Raw genomic sequence first — 24383 nt, forward strand, 5'->3', positions numbered from 1 at the left:
ACGAATATCAGAATATTCGATCAAACATTTGGTATTCGAATGTCAAAATCGGTATTCGAATATTCGATGTTTTGTCTACCGATTAACATAATCGGGCTATAGGTACACTGGACATGAACACTGCCCTAACTTTTTAGTTCTACGTCCCCCAACACATATCCTTGTGCTCCTGAACCACCTATTATAAAGCCAAAATGTTTGCAAAATACTGTCTGGTGTAGATGGTCTGCCAAAACCGTTCAATGTCGTCGTCAGTCAGTAGATCGCTTTTCCTTGAAAAATAACCCTTCCCCTCACCTTTCAACTGCCGTTGCTTCATCGCCAGTGTCTCGCGATTTTTTTCCAAACCCTTGCCCAGTATTAATACTCTCCTCGTAGACTTTTCTCTTAACTGCCTATCGACACAAATAGAGATCAGGAAGACTCGTTATCGCCGCCATTTTGCTTTTTTACGCTAATTATAAAGCGACATAGCAGAGATGACAGTTCTTGAGTCGGGATGTCGTGGATTTCTCGGGATTCATTAATTTCTGGCTGGTCAAAGAATGCCTTAAATATCTTGAGATCATTAACAGTTTTTACAAGAGTGTTTCTATTTCTTTGCTTTGTATTAAATTCATCAACTTCGGCTGAGAAGCAATGGAAAATCGTTTTTTATTATTCTATTTTTGGGACGCTGGACCATTTTCAGGCAAAAGTGTAATATGCTCATCTTCAAGCTCTACCTCAAACTCAGTGCCGTCTATTTTTACCATGTTCATGTTCCAAAGCCATGGAAAACAATTTCGGTTACAACACAAGTCCCTTTGCCATATATTGATACTTTGTCGTCGACGAAAATATCGACCGACGCCATGTTTGTTTAAGTTTTTTGACAGCGAGTATGAATACATTTTCATGTGATGCAGTTTCCTAATTTGCATAGTTATAACACTACATGTAGTTATATATGAAAAATATTGCATGTGGTTTTATCTCATCTGCGGCATAAGTTATGTTATAAAAGCAATTAAATGATAAATGAATAAATAAATAACAAAATACCATTTCAAATAATGACAAAATATAATAATAAGTTTAAGCAAACATTTGGCTTTTGACTGTCGCTGTGTTCTTCTGCATGCAATCTAACACCATACTATGGGGTAACAAAGCAAAGTGTACAAAGCAATTTTTATCAGTCAAACATAAATACATGACAAAACAAATCACAAAGCCAATTCATATATGCATTGCAAAAACATGACTTGTATAATACACGTGCAGTACAAAGAAAAAAATAATTGGCAGCCGATGACTTACAAAGTGGTAACATCTGAATAATATATGTTTTGGACAATGCAGTACTACTGAAAGGAAAAACGCTCAGCGACTATTATATTAGTTGTTTAATATAATCACCAGATTGCTTTATTTTGACATAACCACAACATATACCACTATTACAATAAATTATACACGATAGCTAAGACTTGCAACGTATCACAAAGCATACTATAAATATTTGACTTACAAATATAAAATAAATAACACAATTAATAATTATGGAACGATTTGAAGCATATTGCACATTAAACGGATCAATTAAGAGTTAACAACATATCATGTTTGTATTTTAAATGGCGTTGATAATTTGACTAGATCTAGTAATTTTCCTTTGTGATTTTACAAAACAAAATGTTTCACAAACGCAAAGGTAAGACCAGCAGTTTAAACATTCGCAAGTCTTTCTGCAACAACAGTCTCCAAGTCTTCAAAAGTAAATTCCTCGATTTTGCATTTGACCTGTTTCCATTTCTTAAACACGCGACCTTGTCCAAATCTATCAAAACTCTTAAAGTTCTTCAATCCTACCAATGGATACTCAGAGAATTTGTAAGTACAAACCGATCCCAGTTCCCGTTGGCATTCCTCATTTGCGCAATACAAAATCCCTCCATATTGGGCGCCTTCTGGTTCAATAAAGTTAGGAGCCCCTCTTTTGAGAGTAAGACGTCGTTTTGCTTCTTCATCAATGATAACATGATGTGCATATTTTATGACCCTAATATCGTCAGACAAGCAAATAAAGGAACTGCAATTAAAGCATTCAAAACGGGCACCTCTAGCTGCCATGTTCAGCTCTCTTTCTTCTGCTTGTTTTTCTTCTTCTTGTTTCATTCTTTCTTGAATTTCTAAGAGCTCTCTCTCCCAGATGTTCGCATAATCTTCAGTGAACACCTGCAGGTGCGAAACAATCTGATTCATAAGTTCCTCACATTGATGGTTCTTTTCCTCTTTAGCAAGAATCCAAGAGTCCTTCTCCGCGATAACAAAGTACAAGCTATTTTCCGCTCTTGCCCGCCCTGAAGTTGGTATATTTTGCATTCAAGATTATCAGGAAGTGATAAATGTACCGTGAAAACAATTCCAAACATTAATTCTTTAATTTTATTTATAACATGACTTTCATCATATTTTGAATAAATACTCGTAGGATAATATTTAATTCTTTCATAAACCCTAATTTTATCTCGATTGGTGAATAAACAAGAATACGTCTAAATATTTCAGGTTATAGCTGTCGTCATAATCGGGCTAAAATAAATGAGTATAAACTTATGTCGATATTCTAAATTTGATCGGTTCACTGATAAGTCAATTGTAACGTTTTCAACTGTTTGTGTTCAATTGTTTACCTCTCGATTGAAGTCTGACGATCTCATTAGTGACATGCTCATAACGAATCACAAGGTTGCATTTAGATATATCAAGACCTTCCTCAGCAACAGACGTCGCAATAAAAAGTCGGTGTTGTCCATCCTTAAAGTACTGCAACACATCTTTCTGGTCATCCCTAAACAGCAACAACTTGAATTGCTGGTTCAATATATGTAAGTAGGAAATCACCTTGTACGTAATGACCATTCTATCACAAATTGGTATTGGCGAATTATCACTTACCGATTTATAACCCCTTCTGTACAAAACTATTTTTGTTCATTTCAATAAAGAGTGTTTTGTACATTCATTCAGCAGGAGTACCGGCCTATGTTATGCCATACCACCGAAACAGTTCGTAAAATAGCATTATAGTTCAATTAAAGTATATAATTGTTATAAATTATCTTAAGAGCATTATCTTAATTGACCTTATGGTAAACTAAAGCTTTTCCTATTGTTATTTCAATGCTGTACACCGAATCTGTCAAAATCTCAAACGTTAATATACTTTAAGCTGGAAAAACACTAATTAAAAGAAGCAATAATCCTTTATGCGTTGGACAAGGAGTCCATCTTTTATAAATAAGTTCTACTTGTAAATTTACACATTTCATTGTCATTGGTTTTATCTTAATATCTGAATATCATTTGCGACGTAATCGTTTTACTGTTACGAATTATTTGATAGTTTTAACAAGTCAGCACAGTAGTTGCACATACAAGACCGATTACCTGTATTGTATTATATTTCGGCCATTTTACATCAGAAATAAATGTAACGTGTCGAATAAGAAAAGTAATTCAGTGTATATTTAGCTTTCACCCAAAGATAAAACAATGGAATCGACTACATTTAAATACAATCGAATGTACGACTATTAATATTAACTGTATGCACTCAGTAACTTAGATACCACGCATCAGGTTTTAGGGGTAGAGTGTAACTATGAAAGACAAAACTTGGCTTACTACGAAGTTTGAAAAAACCTGTTATTTTTTAACGCTAAATCATTTGTATTTCATAACAAGACCTGTCTGGAATTGGATTTGTCGCCTGTTTGGAGAGCCAATTATTGTCAAAACAATTGTACCACAAAGGAGAAAAATTTGTAACGATATTGTCTACACAAGACGTATACATACTATTTAGTAACGTAAGACTCTGGATTTACTAACGCCATTTACCCAACGATCGAACTTGACCAAGTCATTATGCCTATACTCTGTCACCTCATCGTGATTGGATTATAAATGTTCATTTATATTCTTTAGTTCTTCATTATTTATAAAAAAAATATATTAATCAATAAAATACCATACCTCCAACTGAATCGGACGCGCTTTGTCCAACAAAGTCGGAAGCATTTAGAATGTTCAAACCATCTGTTTCGTTCACCCATCTAACCAATGCTTGAGCCAATTCCCGCGTTCGCACAAATATAATCCCTCGGCCATTCTTGTCCTCACAAAGAACTCTAGACAGGATTTGCTCAAGTTTGAGCAGTTTGGGGTTTTCTGGTTCCGTGTCGAATGTTTCTTCCCGAAGATCTAAGAAATAGAGATATGTGTGAATGCTTGTAATGCCACATGCAGGGTGTAACCAGTTTTTATAGCACATATTATTTTCAAACAGTACTCGGAGTTAGAGGTTTTACCAGATACACGGAAACATTTAGCATTTTCGGTATGCAGTCCCCAAAATAGTATATGTTAAGCAGGTTTTAGGTAGTAAATGAAGGAATATTAAAAATACCCTCATGCAATGTAAAGGTTTCTTTACCCGTTTTGTTTTCGCATCATTTTAATCGTCTATTTATATTTGGTTTTCGCCTATATTTGGCTCATTTGCTCCGCCCTCTATGTAGTCGCGTGGTATTTTGGCGCGAAAGCTAAAAGCTTAATAAAATCAGTAATATAGTGTCGTGCGATTGTTGTACAAAAGGGGGAAAGCACCGATAGGTGGACTTGTAGGGTACTTTTCATTTAAATTCAACAAATTGCAGATATTTTGATTATTATGACCTTGGTAATGATTTTATGCTCTTTTCAATAACGCTCTTCTGATATAGTTTCGCATGAGAATGAAAATCAACAAAAAAAAACGCACTTTTTGGTACTGAATTGTGTTTGGTTGTGTATTAGAAAGAAAATAACAAAAGAAGAAGAAAATCTAACGTAAAAGATTAATTGTTATTTGAATATTGTCACATAAATATTTAAATGTGTACTAAATCGTCGCAAATACGATCCGATAGTTTATAACACATCAATTCTAAATTTGGGTTCATAACGTAAGCTTCAACTGCCTCCAGACAACGGTACCGTAAGCTGTCAATTATATTCACTTCCCGCAGTGCAGAGGGAACAGCATACTACAGAAAATAGAAGACTGCACCAATTTATGTAGACTGACAAAATATTCTCTACGAAAACATGGTTGTATTTACCGTAAGATCTACTTTACATAAAATGGAGCTACAGTAAATGGGGCAAATGCTTGACTACCATTGGCCCACAAATATGTGCGAACACCAAAGAGTAAATCATTTTTGGCGTTTTACAGAAAATGGTGCGAGCTTTCCTTGCCTGTGGCCTTGCTGTATATCGCCAAAATGAACTCTTACATAGACTTATTATTCATACTCAAATTTATGGCCAGCCAACAGCCATGGCCGATCCCACAAAGGAGGGAAATGAATTCCACATTATGGCCTATCTCTGAAAAGACCCATCAACCGTGGCTAAAACTGAGTCACGAAGCTTTTTATAAGGTCATTGATACACAACATGACGTAAGCGTTGTCGTACTAAAACGGCAGTCTTCCAAAGAGGGAAACGTCGAAAAAAAGACAAAGACTTCGAACTTTTTTCGTGCCGAATATGATTTTACCCCGGTTGAATTTAAATGCCAACACGAAATAAAACATTCAAACACCAAGACCTGTCGTAAGACAGCGCGCTAGACTACGCCGCTTTGTCCTAGAAGTAAAAATAATGATGTAATAGGTGCCTGTCAAAAGCAATAAAAAATCAAATTAAAAAGTAAACAAGAACCCCGATGTGACCAAACCGGGTCCTTTGGGCCCCAAACACCAATTCCATTGTAGTCCTCCGTTAAATCTTCCTACATATCAAGTTTGGTCAAGTATGTCAACCATAACTAAAGTTATTTAGTACCAACCGGTAATCTATTTTAAGTAACAGTGACCTTAACCCTAGGTTATTAATAAATATCCCAACCTGCCCTAAAACTTTAACCTAAGTTCAACAAAAATATGTATAAATGATAATATGGAGTTATCTAACCTCATTAAGTGATTGCCCTGATGAACTGTGTAAAGTATTAAGTAAATTGAATGAAGGGTATTGGAGTTAAAAGTGAAAATCCCATCTTGCCCTTCAACTTTAACCAGACGCCGACGCCGACGCTGGGGCGAGTAATAAAGCCCTCCTTATTCTTCGAATAGTCAAGCTAAAATCTCCAAACATACATGATCATTATTCATAAACATGTAATATGTTTAAGGTTGACGTTCTGTAACAGTGTTAAGTATGTAATTTTATGTTTTGGGGGTAATTGCTGTATTGGAAAATGTGTGGGCTGCTGCCCCCAATCGCACGCTGACCCCGTTTGATTGGTACATAATACACTTTTGGTCACATCAATGATATAATCTAAGGTTGTAGATTAATATATCTAAGTTGTACCAATATAAATAGATCGTATTGCATCAATGAACAGACTAATTACTGAGTTTACAATAGTTACCATCATAAAGAGCCATGAGAAAGGCATCTGTAGGATGTTTTGCTGAAACTACCCTGTAGTCTTCCATAAACTCTTCAAGGATAACCAATGCATCTCTTATCCTCGCATCACTATGCACCATTAACGCTTTGTTGTACACCTGGAATGACAAATAAAACTACATATGGGTCCTATTTCAAACTCAATATATTGATATATTCAAGTATAATTCGTACACATCTGTTAAGCTATCCTTAAACCAAGCCTTTCCTGATCGAAATAGTACAAATGACAGGCGTTTTGTTTATTCGTTTTCTTAACCAAAAAATCTACACTTCTAAGGACTACTATACAATGGTTATAAGACGGTTGTGTGTCTCATGTGCGAACTGCATTAAACATAACAGCGCGAAGCAAACGTTTCTCTGTTGTTTCTTTCATCGAAAAAGGGACTTACGTCAATACTTAAATCTAAAAATTGAAATTGTTACCTCTAAATGTAACCGACAAGGAATTATCACTCGACGAATGTCTTTTGATCGGACCTTTGCTATATTTTTCACGAACTCAGCATTCCATTGCAGGTATTTGACGGTTCCAAATGTCGGTGGAAATCTGCACATCGCCTTTATAAATTCATCCTCTGGAGCAGCATCCCGTACAGCTATATTCATATAACAGCAATCATAACTTACAACTCTAAACAAGTATGTCTTAAATCAAGGTAAAACAAGCGCCGCGGAGAAACTACAACGTTCTGATTTTTCCCAGTCGAATAAGGGGCATAACTCGACAATAATTTAAGTAAAAGTTATGGGCCTTGCCATAAATGTGCACATTATGCACATTGCCACTGTAATATGTATACCATGTTCCATGTAATTATATTGAACGGAATTACGGGCCATGCCAATCATGTTCCTATTCCCACTGCACTAGATACTAGTAACACATATACAATGTTTCATGTGAATAAGGTTATTATGTTATGGCAAAGTTGAAGCTTATGGAACGATGTTTCCAATTTTCAAGGGGCATTACAAAGATGAAGTCGACGACGACACCAAAGCAAGACAATAACTCATCTAAATGAGTTTCAAATAGTTTTTAAAGATCCTACAACACATACAAAACAACATCATTTTCATTACATCAAACGATTTACAAATGTTATATCAGTTTCTTGTTCGTTATTTGTCAAAAACTTAAGCCTTTTATAAAAATTGAATAATCACTAATATGGTAAATTTACCTCGATGTGTCGCCATATGTGTGTCGATGCGCTTAGCCATTTCTTCTACAGCATTTTTGAAGCAGTCGACAGCTCTTCCAGGCACAGGCAATAGTTCTGTAATTACAAAGACACTTTTCCATTTAAAAACGTATAGGTTTCCTTTACGATGAATTTAACGTTATTCTGTATAACACGTGCTTTTTATTAACTGTCGTTATTAAGTTTTGCAACTATCAAAAATGTATAATACAGACTCATTAGAATGTAGATTCAATTGCCAAAACTCCAGTGCGTTTTTCATTACTTCATTGCCCCAATGCCAACAAACAAAATTAATAAGAATAAACCGTCGGCATACCTTCAACCGGTGGGTTCACAAATAATTTAAATTCAATAATTGTATCAGGCTTTTTCACTGTACATATAAACTTTGCGTCCATGCTTGCCATAATTTCTTCATATGATCTACTCCTTGGCCCCATTCAGTCTTTCCACCAACGCCCAAGGATGCTGTAAGTCCAACGATCTACAAAGAGGGGATATATAGAATTTAGAAACAAATGTCGAGGCTTAATATGATCGCCTGTTTAATAATACAACAACTAACTTAACAAGCAACATAAAACTACTTCAATGTATAACTTCTTTTTTTCGAAATCGGATGAGTAGCCTGTTTAGAGCGAACACCATAGTAAGTTCAATATAATATAAATAAAAATGCAAAAAGACCAACACTAGCAGATTGATTAACACGGGCGATTTGTCACATCAAGCTTGATCGAGATTTTGTCCATACAAACACTGTCAGAAAATTTCAACATAAATTTGTGATAAATGCTAAAGTTATTGTGTGCACATAACTCTGGAAATTACTGAGTTAATTCACTACGAGATCATTCATGACAAAGACATGAATGCCTCATTATTCATCATGATAGGATAATAAAAAGTTAAGTTATTACAGAACATGGAATAAACATAACTCTAGATTTATTTACCCGACGATCGACATTGAATGATACATTGTGCCCACAAACGATATTACCAACTTTCGTCATATTTGGATAATCAATACTTAATTAAGTTATTGTCTGCGCATTCAACTACTATTTTTAACTTAAAGCTGCACTCTCACAAATTGAACGTATTGGTTTTTTTCTATTTCTATTGTCTTAGAATAAGCCATTTTTGCGTAAATGTCTGGAAACCATTGATATAAGACTGCTGACAAAAAATTAGATCGCAGTTTCTCATATTAATGTTCGAAATTGAAGTTTTTTGGCTAAAAGCGTTACTATCGCCTTAAGAAAAATGAAAATTCCGGCAGTGTTTCTAATAATTGAGATCTGTTCGATAGTGAGTTATTTTATATTACTGCAGTGAAGGAATAGATGCCAAATTCAGCTTAGTCTGAGACAAAAAAGGGAAAAACCTATCAATCTGTGAGAGTGCAGCTTTAAAGGGGGCAAAACACTATATGTTATTAGGAAATTTATCCCATGAACAAACTGAATCGGGACATTATGCTCTCACACACCGTCACAAAGTGTTTTATCTTGATTGGAAACACATACTATGAAGAAACTGATGTAATTTACCAAACGATCGACCTTGACCGAGACATACGCCAACAAACATTGTCACTAAAGTTTATTATGATTGGATACTACATTGTCTGCACAAAACTGCACATTTTATGACATAAAAAGGGCAAAACCCTGAGTTATTGATGCGATTTCATCAATAATTTTAGTTATTGTCTGAACAAGGTATTTTGGTGTACCGACGCCGCTGTCACCGACGCATTTGTCGCAACAAAAGCGAGGTCGAATAAGTGGAGATTATCGAGATGAGCTACCAGAAAAATGGTGAGCCGCAGATCGCCATTTTAACACAATTGCTTTTAATAAAATATGTTTATTTCGAGCAATTAATGTCATGATTTTCTATCTAAATTATGCATCGGCTATTAAATTAAAACAGTTTTTTTGCTATTGAGCGACAGGCCATTCAATACGGTATTCATGTAACAACAAATACGCAACGTCAATTGATACTCACCTGGGGCAGTTCATCTTTCTCCCGCAGTTTTAGGTCAAGATATCGAGCCATAATTTGATTATACATGTGTTGTTTGTTTGAGTGATGACATTCGTCGAACACAATCAGAGAAAATTTGCTGAGGCTTTTAATTTTGTTTGCCTTTAAAGCATTCACCAGAATCTGTGCTGTTACAACAAAGATGTCTCTTCTACAATCAATAAAACAAAACAGTAAAAAACCAAGTCAGTCTTGAAAATATTTCAATAAGGAGAACAAAATACCTATAAAGTATATGTTTTCAATTCTCTTTTTTATATATTTATCATGCATTTAGATTACAGTTGGTGCATAAATTCAACCATGAATTTGCGTGTCAAAATAGCTTCTTACGTCTGGGTGGACTTTGTATTAAACCATAATATTTTAATAGATTAAATTAAACTTCTGACGGCCATCATATATGACAGTTTGCACGAACAGTTTATGACATTTTACCAATTTCATTGCATCATGTTTTTAACAATTACGAACAGACTTGCCTTTCAAGGAAATCCCAGAGCATTTGCCTTTTCAGCCTGTGGACGTTACCGCTGAACACCTTTGTCCTGTAAGTTGTAAGTCGTTCTGCACAAACTTCTCCTTGCTGAATGGCTAGCGCTTCGTTTTCAACAAGAAATAAAATACGACCCTTCTTTCTTTCTGCTTTTTTCTGTCTTAGGTGAACCTAGAAGTGTTGAAAAAAATAATCATGCATGATTTGTCATTATGAGTGCACTTTAAGGATTTAACGACAGAACAATGAAAATAATATCAGTCTACGATGTATACGTACAAATTTTACTAATAGCGAAGATTAAACAGATAAGCGTCAACAGCATTATTAATTTACTGAACAATTTATAATAACATTAATTTAAAGTAAGTCGATCTTTATTTAAATAAATGTAAAGTGACAATAACTTCTATTGCTTCTCATCAGACACCATTATGTAATGATATGTACATAGTGGTGTTATACAATATCAATACATATTTGTAAAGATAATAAACAAAAATAATGAAAAAACGTGTTTGAATACAAACCGTTTCTTTCATAAAACAAAGCATGAACTCATATACAATGGTAGAAAGTTTGGCATTTATATAACCTTTTCATATTCATTCCTCAAAACCCTTTGAAAGATGATTTTTCAAAAGATGAATTACCTGCATAATTCTACATGCTACTCTGGTCTTGCCCGAGTTTGTTGGAGCCATCACTATAACGTTTTCTCCATAGCAACCCTCCTGTGCTAACTCTTCTTGGTAACCCCGTAGACTTATATCCACGTCATAAACATTCGTTTTAAGATCGTCTTGGTCTGGAAACAAACCGAACGATAAACTTCAAACATATATACTTAAATTTGATAATTATTTCTCACATACTTCCAAAAATGCATCTTGACCAAACTCACATTACAATCTATATTTTACAATAACCAACACCATCAGCCTTATCATCCGCGTTTATATGCTGCTCCTCCATTTCCTCCTCACCAGCATCATAGTCATTTATATTGTTATCATAAATAAATGCATGAACAATGTCACACGAATAATTATTTAGAAACGTACACGTCCAATATGCTTTTGCTATTGACTTTTTATCAATGTTGTACTGATGCTTCTATCAAGGGAAATAAAATCCTTTAGAAGCACAAAGTACATATATAACAAGATCTGTCGTAGGACAGCGCGCTCGACTTTACGCAGCGTTGTCTTGGAAATGAATACAATAACTATGTAGTATATGCCTGTCAAAAGCACCACAAAGGTCAAATTAGAAAGTAAACAAGAAACGCCGCAATGCGACGAAACCAGGTTTTCAATGATTGACAGAAGAACTTCAGCCTTCGTTGTGAAATTCAGTTTCAGCTGGGGTTTTTCTATTTTAGTGACCTTGACCTTTAGAGCCCTAAAACTTTAACTAAAGTTCCTAAGTCAATCAGCGACCAACATTTGTGTTAAGGAAACTATGAGGGTATGTAACCTTATTGTGTGATGGTCCTGAACAATTGTTTAAAGTATTTAGTGAATTGAGTGAAGGGTATTGGAGTTATGAGTGCAAATGCTAACTTGTTTTTTTTTTTTAAGTTTAACCGGACGCTAACGCTTGGGCGAGTAGGATAGCCTCCATATTCTTCTAATAGTCGAGATGATAATGAAAGCAGCAGTTTTGGTTTGGAACTGTTCATTAACAAAAATAGGAATTGCAATACTGACAACGACTCCTTGCAACGGCTTAAACTGCATATTATATGCTAAACGAATTTAAATCTTAATTATATTATTCAAAGATCTCAATATATATATATATTAAGTCCTACAATTCAACTTACCTGTCTCAATATTTATCTCAAACTCATCCTCGCTAAAGACCCTTTCCGGATCTGTGTAATAGAAGAAAATTTTATAAGAATTAAAATGAAATAAACTTTAAAAAAGAACACAATGCAAAATATTTTAATCATTGATGAATTGATAGATAAATAGTTAAATACACCAACAATGACCTACTTAGATAAGAGTGTTTGCAAGTTTAACTTGCATGTATTTTCAATATCATTTTCGTTAAATAACAACATTTATTTCGAGAGTGCACATGTTTTGAACTGGAACGAAAAGATTGACAGACTTATCGTTTTTTAAACAAACAATGTATCTCTGATATTCAAACCAAAACAGCCAATTAAGAATTGGAGACATAGATAATCACATACGGACCCAAATTACTGTCCAAAATGATTAATTATAAAAATTATAATTAATGTATAATTCATTTGTTTAAAGCAGTATCACTCTTTTCATGCCAGCCAAACACATGACTATCAAATTGATTAAAATTAACGTGACGATATGTATTGCAGCTCCGTTTATTATTTGATGAAAGTCAAATTGAAATAAGGATTTTGGTGGCAATGCAAAACAAAATGAAGAGTATGTATGATACAATGCCGCGAATATATAAGCGAATGAAGAAGAAAGGCATCATTAACAAATCTAAATCTACTCAACAAACCGATTCTAGTAGGCATACGTATATCAATGTCCGGAATGTTTGCTATTTCGGGTGGACAAATCGAAGAAAGGGGCGATCCTTTACATGCCAATAAAAACTCTTTGTCATAAACTAATCGCTTTCCTGTAGAATATCAAAATAATTCTAATAAGATATAAGGGTAGGTAAAATTGAATAGAGTTCACCTTTCTAATATAATCATTGTTGTTTAACGTTTTTGAACATCTAAATTAATAAATACATTTGTCTTCCGTACACGTTTAACTGAGTAAGTAATGTCAAAGCCTTACCAGCTTCAGTTGCATCCATCTGAGACCTTGTTTGATTAACAGTCGTTCGTGTTTCCCCTTTGGGAAGTCGAGAATATATTTCTGTCTCATGGCTATCAGTGTTATGAAGAAGTTCATTGAAAGCCGATGTAAGGTCATCAACAGCAACATTTGCCCTCAAATATGTTTCTTCCTCATCGGACATGATTGGAGAAGACTGGAGTAACTCGCTAAATTCAGGGACGTCTCCATTTCGGCAGCTTTTTGCTTCTTCCCAATCTACGAAAAGGTCGTTGTAAATATTGTTTGTGAACACAAAAAAAGGCATATGAATGGTAGTGTAAGTAGTAAAATATTTACACTATGTATGTAAACGATAACTCATTAAAAATAATGGAATATTCATCCACCCTGATTTGACTTGATTCACTGACCGTCCCTAGGCGGTTATCCCATCGTTAATTTGTCAGGCTATTTACGCGTATATGGTCTGTGATGTTTTTACGTTTGTGTCTCTCGTTTAATGTGGCTTGGGCCCTTATATTGTGCATCTTAAATGGGTTTATACTTGATTTCTTTACCATTGAGCTTATCCTTGGTAAAACAAATTTTAAAAAAGAGTTTACAAACTAGCTCAGATATCACACAGAAATTATTTTTTACCAAATGAAGTTGCTATTTCTGTCTCGGTACCACAACTGTCTCGTTCATCGTACCTATGTCGCGCCATCAATTCTAAAACAGAAAATCAGTTATAGAACTATTTACTATAAAGAAAATTTACTCCAACCTTTAGGTTAATACCATTTCATGAACATCTGTCTAGGTTACGTACTTTCGAAAACAAGTGATTTTTTGGAATTAATGTTATTGATAGGTTTCAAAAACTAAAAACAGAACAAATATTTTCAAAAATAAGAACATTCAGATAAAAGTAATGTAAATCAATAAAGGAAATATCTCACTTTTGAAAATGTCAGGTTCCAACTTTTCAGCCAGTGCCAATAAATCGCATTCAATGAGAGCATTCATGAAATCCTTAAACCAAGTCTCTACTCGACAAGGAAGTTTGAACAGCAAGATCCAAATAGCTCGATTTGGCCCTTTATTGACATATTCTGCTCTTATTTCTTGTGCATCAGCGTCATTTATAACTTTAAATCTTTCAAGAATAGGAATAAGTGTTGTAGGATCAGTGATTTTTTCTAATAACTCGTCCACAAATAAATCCAGCAATCTTCTGTAATCCTCGTCACAAACAACGAACTCGCCTTCCAATAACCGTGCAATTTTGGGATAACCTAAGATATACCAACATACCATTTTGAAAACACACTGCAATTCACCATATTCGCATGGAAGTTAGTCGTAGAAATCTTATTTTTCGCTTTCATTTAATCACCATTACGATACAATATTTCGAATGCAAAGTATATGTAAATGAACTAAATTGTTACGATACCATTTTTTCCAGCCATAAGCTCATAAAAAGCTACAAATCGTCCAGGGTCGTCAATTTCGTTCATGAAGATATCATAGCCCATTTCCAGAAATGTCAAAGGTCAAAGTTTTTATTTTCTTAGTCTTGGCATTAATTGAAACCTGACAACATTCATTGAAAGTAAACGCGCTTCTAGAAACTCATTGAAGATGGTGTATTTTTTAAATATCACCACAAAACAAGTTTTAATATCATTTGGCAAAGAAGAGTAAAAAATAAATGATCATAAACTAATTCAGTTTGCACTCGGGCCGTTTTGCGAAAATGGGACCTGCTACCTAGCGCCCATAACATAATTATATAATTCAAAGATGTGTTTTTTCGCAAACATATTGTAAATGATGCCTTTTCGAGAGCCTTTAAACGTAAGATAATTAGTCTTTAACAAGGTTCAATAACTTTTACTTGAAATGCAAGCTTTTTCAAAATTACCATGCAAACTCTTACCTTGATTAAAATAAGGCAGCCTTAAAAAGTCGGTTGGCTCCAAACACGGACAGATATATCTAGAAAAAGATTTCAAGTTACCTTCGATTATTTCATCGTTGCTGAACTCTGAAAAAAATACAAAGAAATACAAGATAGCAGCAACAATGCGTATCTTGAATTAACATAAGAGCAAGGCATTACAACTTCACTGAGAAACTGCTGTTCATTTTGCCTACCAGACTGTGAAACGGAATTCTTGCTAGAATTGTCATCGACTTCTAACTGTGTCTGGTTTTCATGAGACTTCTGTGGACTTAATCCGCTTGAATTATTGTCTCTTGCAATAACTTTAACAAGCGTTTCTTCTATTTCCATATTCAAATGCGTCAGTTCTGCGTGATTAGGGTATCGAGTAAAGTAATCTCTTAATTGAAATTTATCAGTTTCGCTTTTATCGGCAATTAAGGCATCATCTGTCTGACTGTCACCTCTGGAGGTTCTTGCTTGTACGGCCTTAAAACTTGTAGTATCATCATCGGAGGGAGTCACAACTTCCTCCTTGTTTTGCGGCAGTAGCATGTTTATAAATTCCATGCCAAGTCCGTCCAACTCCATCTTTAAGGTATCCGATTCACCAAGTTCGTTTGGTTTGCAATGAGAGCTGGCAATTGGTTCTGAATTCAAATCTGACATTTTCATATCAGTGTTTGCTTGTTTGTTCCCCCCACTGCCAAATTCACATCCTTCAGCCACAAAAGCATTTGGTTCTTTTGTTTCAGAAGTCATAGAAACGGTGCTATCTCTTAAATTGTCATACATCCGAGTGTCTTCGTTTTTCTGCACAACAATCTCTGCAACATATATATAAAACATGAGGCGTAGAAACACATTTGTTATCACTTCATTTATAATAGGAGTTTTTTCATTCATGGGTTTCGCATGTTTACTGTTTCAGGCAATATTATAATTGGAAATCAATTTACACTAATGAATAGAATGTTTCACGTTTTAAGAATAATCAAATCATTTAAAGAGGACAATGTAATAAAAGCACTGCTTATTCAAAGAAATAACCAGACCGTTACACATTTCATATTTTGTGTTCGTTAGAAAATAACATGGCTTATTATTACTGTTGAACATATCCGGCTCCAGTTTTTCCGCTAAATCGTTATATCCATGGTCAATCAAAATGACCAAGAAATCTTTAAACCAGTTATCCTTTCTACTTTGTAATCTAAAAAGCATTTCCCATGCCGCAGCGTCCCTGATTGGAAGTTTCAGCTCTTATCCTCTGAACATCTTCGTTCGTTATAAGATCTCTTGTTAGCAAGGTTGGTAAAATCTCCGTTGGATTCACTACTGAAACTATTTGATCAGCAAATAGGTCCAAAAGTTTCCTGAAGTTTTCATCTGAAGCAACAATTTCACCCTCGATGTATCGGGCAATCTTTGGATATCCTGCAATAATAATACATGGCTTGGTCATGAACATCATTTCACTCTTAGGTACCTGGCAGGCAGTCTTTTTAATTTGAATTATACTGAAAATGTATGGAAATACTCTTTCGATTTCATTGCAAGTAAAATTTATAGCTCCGTTAAAGCTTAAACTCGATCATTTATATATAAGGGCGTGTGTTTGGAACTCTAGTTCACTGTAGTTTGTATCCTTGTCTTGTACCTCTAAACAGGGTTTAATTTTGAGTTTTCGGCTACTGGGCTTGTTCCTGTAGTTTTCATTGTTATACTTTATGTTTGTGTTATGTATTTTGTTATCTTGTGACATTTGTGTCTCTAGTATAGTGTCTGTTCGGTCTTGACCAATCGGCCTCTAATAGTTTTTTTTGTTACACTAAGGTACCTTTCTCTGTAGTTTCCGTTCTTTCATTTTATATAAGTGACTTTTCCATGTTCACGCATAACTTTTGTCATTTACCACAAAGCATTTTATGTGTACCGTTTTCGCTGGCCATCAGCTCCTTGAACGCGGTAAAACGCCCGCAGTCCTCTATATCATAGATAAGCATTCGCAAACCGAGCTCAACAGCTTTATCACCGCTCCTTCGGGACAGTTCAAATATCCTCTTTCTTTGCTCTACACAGAAAAAAAACGGGCGTAAACATGTTGGTATCAATGGCCGAGCAACATATCAGCATCCGATGGAAATTCTGAAAACCGATTGTAAATTGAAACTGAGATACGGATGCAAATAGTAGAACATTGACGAATTATATGGGGCCCACGGGCCAGATACGTTTTGGCTGGTTTTTAGGTTCAATTATTTAAGTACCCGGTACACGTCCAATACAACCATGAATTATACAATACACAATCATTTTTCTTACATATATATATAGTGTATTCAAAATTGTCAACATATTAATAATGAGCTCACATAAATAAAGGTAAATCCATATTTTTTTTGACAAACAATCAAAACGATTCCAAACTGTACAAGACATGTTGGATTCACCTATGAGGTACATCAACTGTTTCTATATTAAGTGAATTGAGTATGCAGGTCATACATAGTTTACAGCAATAGTGAACATACTCCCCCACGGTGATAATTTTCAATACCAGTCCTATATTATCATGACGTTATGTTTCTACTGAACCTTTTGCCATTTTCTGTCACTTTCTGTCATTGGAGCTTATATATGTATGAAAAAGGTTGCGTCTTGAGTATAAATATATATATAAAAAAACATGTGTCTCGCTATTTCTTTTAGAAGTAGTTGTTAATACAATAATGTTCGTTCGTTTGATGATTACCCATCATCTCTTAAAGTGTTGGCAAGGTAAAAGAAAAGTTGCAGTAACCTAATACTGTGTATAAGCCTGTGTGTAAAAGTAAGTTACCATTACATTAAAGGTAAGACTTTTGATTTATACACTTGACTTTCATCATTATTATTACTTTAGTGTAGAATTATTTGAAAGAACTTGGGCCTGTTTGAAATTACAATCAAAATTTACAGTAATTATTTTCGTTTGTTTCAATGTTACAGCATTTAATGTTCATGGTCCCAATATTTCATTATTATAAAAATATACGTATTTGCGAATTGTAAACACTTTTGCACTTTATCAGTGAGTGAATGCTTCTGGGTGGATTCGGACCGCTACCTTGAAACCCTAAAAAGCTGTGTAATCTTGTGCTTAACGACATAGGCTTAAACATTAGAATTGAAGAGTTTCAAGTGGAGGTTTCCATTAAAAATGAGCTACCTTGATATACATGAAAGGAGTATGGTGTCTGTGTGCTGCACTTGCCATCTATCTGTAAACCAAGTTTTAATTCAATCTCATCAGCAGTTTTGAAGTTATGGTGCGGACAAGCAACACTTATTAAAAATTGTAAAGGGGAGATAATTTTATAAATATGCATGATAAGATAATGGTTCTTGTGAACTGCACTTCCTTTGATTATCATCTATCTATATAAAATAGTTTTATTTCAATCCCATCACTGGTTTTGAAGAATTATCCGGACAAGAGTGTGACGGACGGAACGACGGACTGACGGACACAGCGGAAACTTTATGAAAATTAACAAAGGGCAATAACTAAAATATACTGCACCCAGATTAATGGTACATGTACACTGCACTTTTGCTCAACGAGATATACCTTTATATGATGCTTGAGGTAAATACCTCAAAAACCTTTTAAGTTATGCTCTGGACCACACATTAGAATTTAAACTAATAGCTCACTAAAAACACTGCAGCCATGGTTTCCGAGTACTACACCTCTCCTTATAATATCTATATGTGAGTGAGGTTTGAATTCAATACCTCAAAGACTTTAAAGTTATGCTTCGGACAAAACATAAGTATGAAAATTAATGAAGGTAATAACTAAAAAAATACTGGGTCTGCAGCCAGAGTTATGGTTCTTGTGCACTGCCGGATGGAGAGAAGTAAAAAAATAAGTATAAAATAATCAAAGAGCTATAACAATAAAAAATACAGACACAAAGCAATGTTTCTTTTGCACAGTACTTCTCCTCAACACAGTCAACATCATAATGTGTATAAAGTTTGAAGTCAATACCTAAAAAACATATGGATTAATGGTGAAAAGTTGACTTGTCCTTATGTCCCAGGATGGAAGGACGGGAGAAAGGGACAAGGTGATTCTTTAATAGCCCCAACAACGTAGTGTATAAAAATATAGAGAGCAATGGAAATACACATTTTTATCAGATATGTTGTTTGTATTTTTTAAGTTTAAAGAAAACAAACACTTATTTTTTATTGGAAATGGTGAAGTTTAAATAATGAACAAACAGAAGGAATTAAATAATTTAAAAACAAATTTTAACAAAATGTGTTGTAATTAATTCCAAATGTTTAATCTGCATCATGTTCCTATCAAGCAATGGTGCATTTAGCTTTCGATGGGCCACATAAGCAGCGTCAAATTTACCTCAATGATAACCCTACCGAAACCCATCAACAACTGCTCATCAAAGCATATTGTGGACACATTGAAGCCCATCCAATAATACCCGTTATATATTGTAGGTCACACGTCATGGTCACATAGATTGGACATAAATTGTAAGAGTTAAACTTGAAAAAATATCATCATATATAAATATATATATATATATATATATATATATATATATATATATATATATATATATATATATATATATATATATATATATATATATATTCCATACCTGCCACTCCAGTGTCAAGTTAAGCGTAAGAAGAAAGCTTATAAAATGACATAAAATAGCTGTTTGGAATTGTAAAAAGATAAAATGAAATGATTACATACCTTTTGTGGTAAATGTATTACTTTAACATCAGAAACATAAAAGGCAGTGAGCATGACGGAATGTAATCGTTATCTATGGGCAGTATTGATAGTATTTACACAAATATCATTATAAAAAACATACACTACATACTTAAGAACAGTTTACAGAAAACCATGGGCTTTCAAAGTAAAACACATTTCTAAATAGCATACACAATGAAATGGATATGACACGCTTTGTTTTGCTTCAGACTATTTAATACTTACAGTAGGGGCACACTATAGTATATAATTACACAAAAACATGCCGTGAACTGTTTTCAACAATAAGCAAATTTAACAATAAGCAAATTTAATAAATAAAACACGAAGCATTTTCAGGTAACGTATACATGTATTAAGATGTGGGTATTGCATGCTCTGGTCAGCTTGTAATTTCTTAATATTTTAAATTCAGGTATAATATTAAGACATACATTACACACTAAGAACTAAAATAAGAAATACATATTTAAAGGTCAGGGACCATGATTACTGTCTCAAGTCTGAGACTCAAGTGGCAAAATTGCAAATATTAATTATATTGAAACTTTATTATAGTTGAGTATCCATAATGAAATATCCAGAATTTTATAACTATTTGAAGCCGACATTGATTTTATAGTACAAAAAGAAATGGAATATAGATGATTTTTTGTTATTCAATAAAGGTTCTTTTCTGAGTCAGACTTGATACTGTTCATAGACATGGGCCCTGAAAACGGACATGTATTGAAATGGGGGGGGGGGGGGGGGGGGCATTGGTGATGCACAGGCTTTACCAAGTCAGCTTTCATTTAAACTATTTATGGCTTAAATGATTAGCTTTAACTTCAAATTATCATGTTATTTTGACATACCTTTGCTATAACATTTCAATCTGAGAAGATCTGTTGATTGAATGAAGGTGCGTATACGGGGAAGATATGCCAGGATATTCGCCTTGATAATGTCATCTCTAGGTAGATCATCCATACTGGCACCTTCCTGATCTGCCATTTCTGAACAATTATACACCATCTATTAGTCATGCCAAGAAATCATATCCAATTTCGATTAAGAAGGAAACCCTTGTTTTCAGGGGCTATGCCTGCATATACCTGGCACATGCAGAATGTTCAAGTCAATGGTTTTGTGATTCTCCAGGCAACTTTTATCAGTTATCTACTATTAGTTAAATCATCGAAATTTAATGGTCATTACGCCCAGCATGAATTGCATTGGAGCAAGGACTCTGGTAAGTTTTTGGAATAGTGCATGATTCTCCGGTTTTACGTTTCATCTCAATTTGTATAGTTCGATACTTGTCAAACATAACACAAACATTTCAATAATGGTTTATTACTGAATATAAACATGATTTGCAGAACTATAATTAACTAAGTAGTAAATCGATGTTGTAGTTTAAAAATGTCCTTGACAACAGAGTTTAACTCTCTAAACCAAGCATTTGAGTTTAAAGATTAAAAACATCAAGAACAAAAGTAACTTACTATATTTCTTACCATATAAATGTACATGTATTAAAATAGCGCCTTTAGCTTAGATTGTGTCCATTTATTTAACAACTTGATTTCTCTTGTTGTATAAGAGACTATTATGATTTGGCCTGCGTTTGTATGTATTTTATCCCAAATAGAATTACGACCCAGTCATTATATTCTAGAAAAAATGGAGCACACGTCACAATTTATCGACTACTGGGCTGGTTGTCCAGTAAGCGCACTAATAAGCGCGCTCACACTTTCGCTTAAAATCGTACCAACAAGAGTAATTGATATAATGTTTTTTTCACAATCGTTGTAAAAAATATATGTTGAAACTAATATTTTGACTCATTTACATGAAATAAAATCATACCAGGGAGTCTTTTTGCGGTGGATGTCGAAAATCACGTTGTCTCTTTATCCACAACTACATAATTTATAGTTATTTATTGCGAGATAACAGCAGTAAGTTATATTAAAAAATAGTCACGATCGTAGGGAGTCAATTTATTATTTTTTAGAGGTGGCGGGGGTACGGGGGGCTCAATGTTATACAGAAAATGAGTCACTAAAGGATAATTATTTTATGTCGGCCAAAATATGTTCTTATGCCGATCACGGTATGAAGACAAAACATCTGTAATACGAAAATGAATTCACATTGCCCCTTTCATGGTGTATACGTATACAGTACAACCCCGTTGGCTCTAACTCGTTTGGCTCGAATTCGTTGGGCCGAAAATGTGTTTTTATACTGAAAGTAAGAAATACCGCTTGGTTTGAATTTTCCGAGGCTCGAGGTATTTTCGACGGTCCCTATTAGTTCTAGCCAATGGTGTTCGACTGTACTAACGAATTTTATATAAAAAATACAGTGAACAACAAAGGTTTTAAAATGAATAATTAAAAGAGCGTTTGTATCTTTTTTAAAATGCGAAACCTATCAAGCTTCCATTGTAAAATCAATATATAAACGCTTACTAAGGCATAACCCTAAATACAATTCGACCTATGAAACGACCAGATTCATATAGATAAATACAGGTTACATTTACATTCCAAATAACATATTTTATGTATACGTTTAACCTTTTTAACTTGTCAATAATTATGTATTACTCTTAATACTTCTTCATGATTTTCATACATTCTTCCAAATCTTGACTCAAACCGCAGCAATTCCCCTAGACATGATAACAGGAGAATTTGACTTTTCATCTCGGTCAATTAGGGGTTAATGTGTAGCTGAAGTTGACTCTCGTAGAGAAATGAAAAGTGGAAAAAATTGGCTGGTATTTCTTGGTATGATATATCCATATAACAATTACCTATAAGATCAAGTGATAATTAATTCATTAGTTGGGTTAAAGGGCAGCCGAGACATACATGTAGCAGCATGTGGGTTCTTAGTCCTCCAAAATGTCTTTTGACCATTTTTTACTATGACAGAGATACATAAAAAATGTCAAAATAATAAAAAGTATCCCTGATGGCTCATTATTGTAGCTAGTGAACTCTTCGAGATATAACCTTATATACTAGCCTCATATTTTACAACGTTTCTCTGAGGGTACGCGTTAATATAATTTTTTGTATAAAACAACAAAGTTGCACCAGTCTCAAGTTAAAAAATCGTGTGTGCGATTACCAGGCATGCTTTTAGTTTTACCACTTTCAGAAAATGCTCTCAAAGTTAAAAATACATAAACCTCTCAAATGTTTTTTACTACAAATGTCGTTATTTTGTATTCTTAAAATTAGATCTTCCAAAGCAAATATTTTAATAATCTGTGAAATATAGATATAAAAGCATTGAAAATGGAATCCGTCATTAATTAAAATTACACATTTATCATAAACAAAACTGAAATACAAAAAAAAACACTAATTCAGTATAAATATCTTAGCTAAGGACTTAACTAAGTAGTAAATCGATGTTTATTCGGAATAAAGTAAATAAACACATTTTTTTTATCTGTCAAAACAAAATCTTACCTTATCACTCCACTACTTAGGAAATACCCTAGATTTAAATAGATTTTTATCCCATAAGAGCGGTGGTAGTATAATGCAAGGCCGGGTTAAAGTATGGCGAGTGTTTGAGATGACGTGCCATAGAGATTTAAATTTTCAGAAATAAAACATACTTCTACTTTCGTTTTAAACACGCCTGGCAAACGCACACCCCCATGTTCTGTTTTTATGTAAATTGAGCTCGAGTTCAATGTAAAATTGTATTTGGTGATTCACGGAAAATTAAACCAACTATAAATTTTACAGTAGACACTGGGTGAATTGATAATATCAAGTCATCCGATTCAGTAATAAAAATTACCCAATCCTAGCTAAGTCTCATTTTATTTCAATTAGGCAAACAGCGTACGATAAATTCCTTACTAGGGACGGGCACCACCTACGACGCAAAAAGCGTGCGATACATTCCTTACCAGGGACGGGCACAACTTGCGACGCAAACAGCGGGCGTTACACAACGCACGTGAGTATGTGCGTATGTGTGTGTGTGGAGGTGGGGGGCAGGGGCGGGGCGCAACCTATACTCTAACAAGAATACAGAATACGTTACATTCCTAATATGGTGGTTACAACCTATATCGTAAACAGCGTGTGTAAAATCACTATGGAGACACAACCTATAAGTAAACATCGTGCGTTACATCCCAATAAGGCACTACCTATAACGTAAACATCGTGGGGTATATCTCAATGGGAGGCGGCACAACCTATAACGTAAATAGCGTGCGTTACATCCTTATGGGGGACACAACCTATAACGTAAACATCGTACGTTACATCACTTTAGGGTAAGCACCACCTATAACGTAATCATCGTGCGTTACATCTCTATGTAACACAACCTATAACGTAAACAGCGTGCGTTACATATCTATGGTGTGCACAACCTATAACGTTAACAGCGTGCGCTACATCCCTATGGGGGCACAGCCTATAACGTTTACAGCGTGCGTTACATCCCTATGGGCGATAAAACCTATAACTTTAACAGCGTGCGTTACATCTCTATGGGCTACACGACCTATAACGTTAACAGCGTGCGTTACATCCTT

At 34.4% G+C, this 24383-nt stretch overlaps 1 protein-coding gene across 1 annotated transcript in view; it reads right to left on the bottom strand.

The window, feature by feature from the left end:
• Positions 1-1159: 1159 nt before the first annotated feature.
• LOC128210869 (interferon-induced helicase C domain-containing protein 1-like) overlaps positions 1160-24383 on the bottom strand; it is a 36623-nt gene continuing 13399 nt past the window's right edge. The window contains 22 exon segments of the mRNA XM_052915223.1: positions 1160-2345; positions 2679-2859; positions 4019-4251; positions 6473-6611; positions 6943-7115; positions 7704-7799; positions 8044-8139; positions 8142-8211; positions 9747-9936; positions 10268-10452; positions 10935-11089; positions 12110-12160; positions 12790-12912; positions 13080-13337; positions 13722-13793; positions 14024-14359; positions 15007-15114; positions 15225-15839; positions 16122-16252; positions 16254-16449; positions 16949-17086; positions 20671-20811. Coding sequence (XP_052771183.1) covers positions 1711-2345; positions 2679-2859; positions 4019-4251; positions 6473-6611; positions 6943-7115; positions 7704-7799; positions 8044-8139; positions 8142-8211; positions 9747-9936; positions 10268-10452; positions 10935-11089; positions 12110-12160; positions 12790-12912; positions 13080-13337; positions 13722-13793; positions 14024-14359; positions 15007-15114; positions 15225-15839; positions 16122-16252; positions 16254-16449; positions 16949-17086; positions 20671-20811 — 4322 coding nt within the window. The 3' untranslated portion in view covers positions 1160-1710.

Source organism: Mya arenaria, chromosome 12 (assembly GCF_026914265.1).
Source record: "Mya arenaria isolate MELC-2E11 chromosome 12, ASM2691426v1".
Classification (NCBI taxonomy): Eukaryota; Metazoa; Mollusca; class Bivalvia; order Myida; family Myidae; genus Mya; species Mya arenaria.